Source organism: Sinocyclocheilus grahami, unplaced genomic scaffold, assembly GCF_001515645.1.
Source record: "Sinocyclocheilus grahami isolate Dianchi unplaced genomic scaffold, SAMN03320097.WGS_v1.1 scaffold559.1, whole genome shotgun sequence".
In the NCBI taxonomy this organism is placed as follows: domain Eukaryota; kingdom Metazoa; phylum Chordata; class Actinopteri; order Cypriniformes; family Cyprinidae; genus Sinocyclocheilus; species Sinocyclocheilus grahami.
Window position 1 is genome coordinate 310 of NW_015505738.1, and position 6,333 is coordinate 6,642.

The 6,333-nt window shown below is 39.1% G+C and overlaps 1 protein-coding gene across 1 annotated transcript in view; it reads left to right on the plus strand.

The window, feature by feature from the left end:
* The first annotated feature begins 1,825 nt into the window (after nt 1–1,825).
* LOC107556199 (voltage-dependent T-type calcium channel subunit alpha-1I-like) overlaps nt 1,826–6,333 on the plus strand; it is a 35,549-nt gene continuing 31,041 nt past the window's right edge. The window contains exons 1-2 of the mRNA XM_016239254.1: nt 1,826–2,079; nt 2,339–2,498. Coding sequence (XP_016094740.1) covers nt 2,341–2,498 — 158 coding nt within the window. The 5' untranslated portion in view covers nt 1,826–2,079; nt 2,339–2,340. The remainder of the gene's footprint in view (nt 2,080–2,338; nt 2,499–6,333) is intronic.

Below are 6,333 nucleotides of genomic sequence, written 5' to 3' on the forward strand. Positions count from 1 at the left end.
TTTGATGTAATCTGAAGGTTCCAGTTGATCTTTGCTGAAGTTGGTTGATGAAATAGAACCAGTTTTGAGTCAGAGAATCTGGGTGAATGAAAAAGTCAAGGCCGAAGCCTGGCACGTACTTAGAGTTTCCTGGAGCATTTCAGCTCACATTTTCATCTTCTCAGAATACAGCCGAACCACCGACTCTGGGCGGGTCACTGAATGTGAGGCCTTTATGCTGTAGACTGCACTGCCGCTTCTGCTCTGCTCCTGCTAGTGATGGGACGGTTGATACCGAGGCTCCGACGCAGTTGTCAAAGCACTGTTGTATCCCACAATAGGCTTGTTTGAGATGCGCCTCGTCTCGCCTGAAATGTAGGCGGCTGCAGTGAGGGGAGGAGTGAAATAAGCGCAGTCAAGACGGACAGTTCTGACCTCTCGAAGTGGAGCAGATACCAACGAGATCAAAGACAGATATCGCCTTATTCTCACTTGCATGTTGTGTTGCCAATAAACATGATATAATTTCAGTTCTGTTGCTTTTATATGAAAATAAATATGATGATCAAGACCCTCAAAGTGCCAGATAAAAATCAGATAATAAATCAAATATTTTAGAAGAGAACGCAGCATCACAGTTGTCTGAACCAAATAAGCATTAAGCTGTGTCTTCAGTCAGTCGTTTCCCATCATGCTTTTGGTCAGCGCAGTCGGTGGAGAGCAACTGCGTCTGACTTGCTCTGATGTCATGCTGAGGTGTGCCAAAAAACTCTCGCGACGCGAGGCGGCTGTGTCGGATTGTGCAGTCAAGCGCAGTTGAAAAGAAAGAAAGAAAGGTGAACCTGATTGGTCCTCTTGTGTGCATTCAAAGTGCTTATTGGCTCACACATAGAACCTTATAGAACCAAGTTAGAGTTTTGACTTTGTAGACAGAACCTTTTTGTTTTATAAATAAAAAGTCCTAAAATGTGCACAACTTAAAAAAAAAAAAAATCACAATGTAAATAAGTCACAGAATAAGAATATGTGAATAACTCAATTTCGACAAAAATGTCAGATAGAACCTTATGATTCCAAGGCAATGATTTGCACTGGAAAACAGGACAAAAATACTGATGAAGAACAGCACTTTTTTCCCCCTCTGTGATCACTAGGTGTAGAAAATATATTTCCATATTTTGTAAAATTAATTAAAAAGTAATACAGATCTGTTGGAAGTTGAAGTGTTTCTAATACATTTACATTTATACCACATTGTGTCACATTTAATTTATTCCTTACATTTTCTTTACTCTGTCTTAAAGTCTTAAATTTAGATTCTTAACACCTGCAGAAGCCCTGTTTTATATACAACTCGTTCTGAATACTGTAACCTAACCATAACAGACAACATTTAGCATTTTAAAAAAAATGTTTTTTTGTGGTTTTTGCCAATGAGAATGCCGCTTAAAGCAGTTTTTTTGGAAAGTTTTATCAGGTTTATCTCACTTCTGGGAGTAAATTATTTTCCAAAATGGTTAAATTTTATTTTTGTGTTTTCACTCTGTTAATCATTCACAACACATCCAAAACACATTTCAGCCCAGCTGATGAGTATCGCTTGTGTTGAAGCTTTGAACACACTACTGAGTCATTTAGAACCATTATGAACCGACACAAATGAATCAATTCATTCATAAACACAAACAGAGATTCACACACTCAGACATCAGCATGGTGCTCTGCTGTATGGACAATGAATTCATCGCATCATGCAAGTAAAACGAGTTGAGAATGTTTAATTTGGCCTTTCTGGAACAGAGCGAGGCGTTTCTTTGCAGTCTGTCAGAGGTTGTGATTTTGTCTCAAACTCCCAAACTCTCAGTGAAGTTTCTTCAGTGAGTGTGAGTGTGTCAGAAGTGACTTGCTCGTTATTTAGACGCTTTTTACTTCACCTGCACTCTGGAAACACTCTGTTTGACTACTAGACCTCCAAACTACAGCAAAACATCTGAGTGAACGTGGAGCAGTTAGTGAGGAGATGAGAGGAGGAACATCAGTCAGAAACGCCTTCAGAGATCCTTACATCCTTCGCATGTCAGGAAGCTCTGCTCCTGGAAAGTTCGTCCCCAAACGCAGCTCATCTGCTCTTTGTTTGCATGTGAAGTTGTAACTCAAGGAACGAAGTTGAAGAATGTATGGCTTATTGCAGTTTTTGTGATGAAGCTGAAATAGAGACAGATTCCCTTCTGATCCAGCACTGATGGCTTGATTTGGTCAGAGATCTTTCAGGCTGATTGTCTTGTGAAGGGCAGATGTGTGTGTTTTGTGTTTATTGTGCTGTATATCTGAGTGTTAAGCCATGTTCTGTGTGTGTCAGGCATGAGGATCCTGGTGAATCTGCTGCTGGACACGCTGCCGATGTTGGGGAACGTGCTGCTGCTGTGCTTCTTCGTCTTCTTCGTCTTCGGCATCATCGGTGTGCAGCTCTGGGCTGGACTTCTGCGCAACCGCTGCTATCCGGAGGAGAACTTCACCCTGTGAGTCCCGGCTCGTCTTCATCCTGATTTAGTCTTAGTCAGGTTTTAGTTGACTAAGAATCTGGGAGTTTTATTCTATTAAAACACATTTTAGTCAGGATACATGGTTAAACTGATAATCACAATTATTCAACTCATAATTACAGTAGTGGGTAAAATTGTTAGAAAATATTGACCTTTTTTTGCCTCCAAAACATGATTTTATTTCATGATGTTCATGAAGCATGCAGATGGTTGCTGTGAGCACATCAAATGTCAGATGAAGTGAGTCGTACTCTTTTTATCCAACTTTAATATTTGGTATGTGCACCTTTTGCAGCAATTACAGCAGCACATCTCTCTGGCATAGTGTCAGTATATTTCCTGAGAACTTCAACATTAATGTTATCCCATGCCTTCTGCAACTCAAGCCAAAGTACAATAGATCTGTGCAGTTTATTTTCCAACTCGCCCCGAATTGGAGTGTGTGTGAATGGTTGCCAGGTCGGGAAGATAAATAAAACACAGGGCAGAAAATGTGTCCTTTTGTGAGAGAAGCTCTGATTGGAGGATTAGGGTTAGGGTGCAAGCATAAAAAAACTGTTTTTTGTTTTGTTTTTTTTGATGAAGGAAATACATCGAGTTTTTGTTTTGTGAATTACATTTTTGTCTTTTTTTTGTTTAGTTTTTTAAATTAATGATATTGCATATTGATATAGTCACAGTTAGAGTTGAATGATGTCAGTGTCATCTCGTCTCATCTTTGTCATAGAACAAAAAGTCATCAACACATATTTTTCGTCATAATTTTCAATAACGAAGCACAATCGGTAGCTTCTCCTGTGCTGGTTTTCATCCTGCTGCTCGGGGTCTGGATCTTTCTTCCTGGTTCCTGATGGATGGTGAGTTTCTGCTTTATATGATTACTCTGTGATCTCCATCGGTGAACTGCCGTCTCTGAAGGCTCTTCTGGGGTTTGAACCTCCAGTGTTGATGGTCGTGCTGATCTTTCTGGTCTTCAGGAGTGTAAACTCGGAGCGTTTATTGAGCCTCAAGAGGGTTGGAGTCATTTGTGAAGCTGACGTGATGATCCCTCATTAGAGCGCACTGCAGATCCCTCACTAGAGTGCACAAAGCGTCCAGTGTTACAGAGCTGCTTCAGAGAAAATGATCAGTGTTAATGATTGAGGAACAATAGCAGAGACTGTCATCTGTTTGTGTCTCAAGAATAAGTGATTTGGAAGCAATTGCTCATTGACAATAGGTTTAAAAAATAGTGTTAAGAAAATGCAAAATAGAGTTTTCATGTCTTGTAAGAAATACTTTTGGCTGGTGAATACTCTCGATTCACTCATGCAGTGGAAAAAATCTTGTAATGTAACAGAAGCAGCGACAGTGTTGATGGTCGTGCTGATCTTTCTGGTCTTCAGGAGTGTAAACTCGGAGCGTTTATTGAGCCTCAAGAGGGTTGGAGTCATTTGTGAAGCTGACGTGATGATCCCTCATTAGAGCGCACTGCAGATCCCTCACTAGAGTGCACAAAGCGTCCAGTGTTACAGAGCTGCTTCAGAGAAAATGATCAGTGTTAATGATTGAGGAACAATAGCAGAGACTGTCATCTGTTTGTGTCTCAAGAATAAGTGATTTGGAAGCAATTGCTCATTTACAATGGGTTAAGAAAATGCTAAATAGAGTTTCATGGCTTGTAAGAAATACTTTTGGCTGGTGAATACTCTCGATTCACTCATGCAGTGGAAAAAATCTTGTAATGTAACAGAAGCAGCGATTGACTTTTTCTTTGATATTATTACGTACATCCAAATGCAACAGATTATAAAAAAAAAAGCTATGATATTTTAATAAAATTGAGGTCAAAACTATTTTTACAAAAATGAAACACGTGCACAAATAAATCATTCACAATAAGATCAATAACATGCATTTAGAAAACCGATAAGCTTGTCTGTTTACTAAATGCATGCTATTGATTTTATTGTGAATGATTCATGTGCGCATATATGAATTCAAACTTTATTATCGTTCAGCTGGGATCTGATAAATGCAACTATTAGGCATGAAGATATTAAGATATTATAAACATCAACATCATGATTTTCTGTAAAGCTGCTTTGAAACAGTGTGTGTTGAGAAAAACGGCATGCAATTCAATTTGACTTGACTTTAATGATTCTAAAAATGGTAAAATATGCTTTCATATTTCTTTCTGTTGATTCCGGGGTGAAATGTGAGATTCCCAGTCTCTCTCTGTGGTTCCTCTAATGCTCCTCTGTGTGATGAGTGATGGCGCGCAGCAGGGGCTTCTGGGAGAATTATGGCTCTGACCTTGTTATGTCACGGATGTGGCGACTGTGATAATGGACGGTGTGTGTTTCAGTGCTCAGGAAAGCAGCAGTCTCCAGAATAAACACTTCAGTGTTACTGTGAGGTCAGTCGCACCTGTAGTTCACGACACACATCTGACACGCAGGACCTGATGAAGACTGATGAAGACATCTGCTGGATGAGAAGAACATCAGTCTTAGATGAACAGCTCCTTTGCAGAGCGACAAAGTCAGCATCAAATAGAAATTCACCCATTTATTTTCTAAATGCATGTTATAGAGCTTATAGTGTAGGATTCGTCTGTGCATATCTTTCATTGTTTGGTAAAACTTTACATCAGTTACATTTATTAATATTAGTACTCTACCAATGCATAAGAAAAGATCTGTCGATACTGGCATTTCATTGCAACTTTAAAGGAATAGTTGACCCCAGAAAGCATTGCATCAGTGTCTCAGCAGTGAATGGGTGCCGTCAGAATGAGAGTCCAAACAGCTGATAAATACATCACAATAATCCACACCACTCCAGTCCATCAGTTGACATATTGAGAAGACAAAAGCTGCGTGTTTGTAAAAAAAAAAACTTAACTTTTGGGTAAAAAATTCCTTTAATTCAGCTCTATTGTGAGTCTTGTTTGAGACGTCTTGGACAAGAACGTACTCCATCTCAGTCGTGTTGTGTTCCCATGTTCCCTCCAGTCTCCTGCAGATCTCTAATCTCCTGTCTTACTTCTGCTCTATTTTTACACATCTCTGTCCCATCGCTCTTTAGCAGAGCCCACTGAACCCTGCAGCACACTGGAGAACAGCAGCTCAGAGCAGCTTTAATAATGACTGAGTGTCCTCAGCGCCGCTGAAGCTCTGAAACCAGCTGGATTCCAGCAGAGATCACAAACAGAACCTGAACCCCGACAGTGCTGAGGAGAGAGAATCTCTGATAAATACACTACTGTTCAAAAGTTTGGGATTTTGGAATGGTTTTGAAAGGGCTGCATTTATTTGATCAAAAACACACAAAAAAGTTAAATATTATTCCAATTTAAAATAACTGTTTTCTGTGTGAATCTCTGTTAAACTGTAATGTATTTCTGTGATGCGCAGCTGTATTTTCAGCATCATTACTCCAGTCTTCAGTGTCACATGATCTTCAGAAATCAGTACAATATGCTGATCTGCTGCTCAACAAACATTTCTGATTATTATCAATGTTGAAAACATTAATATTTTTGAGGAAACTGTGATACATTTGATTTTTCAGGATTCACAGATGAATAGAAAGTTCAAAAGAACAGCATTTATTTGAAAAATAAATCTTCTGTAACATTATAAATTATTTTGCTGTCAATTCTGACAAATACACAATGCCGTTTTTAAATGATAATTTCATTTATTAAGGGAAAAAAGCTGTTCAAACCTGCTTGGCCCTACGTGAAAAATGTATTGCCCCCTCCTGTTAAAACATGAAAGAACTGTGATTAACCACATTATTTTAGAAAGCTGAGTTAAATTTC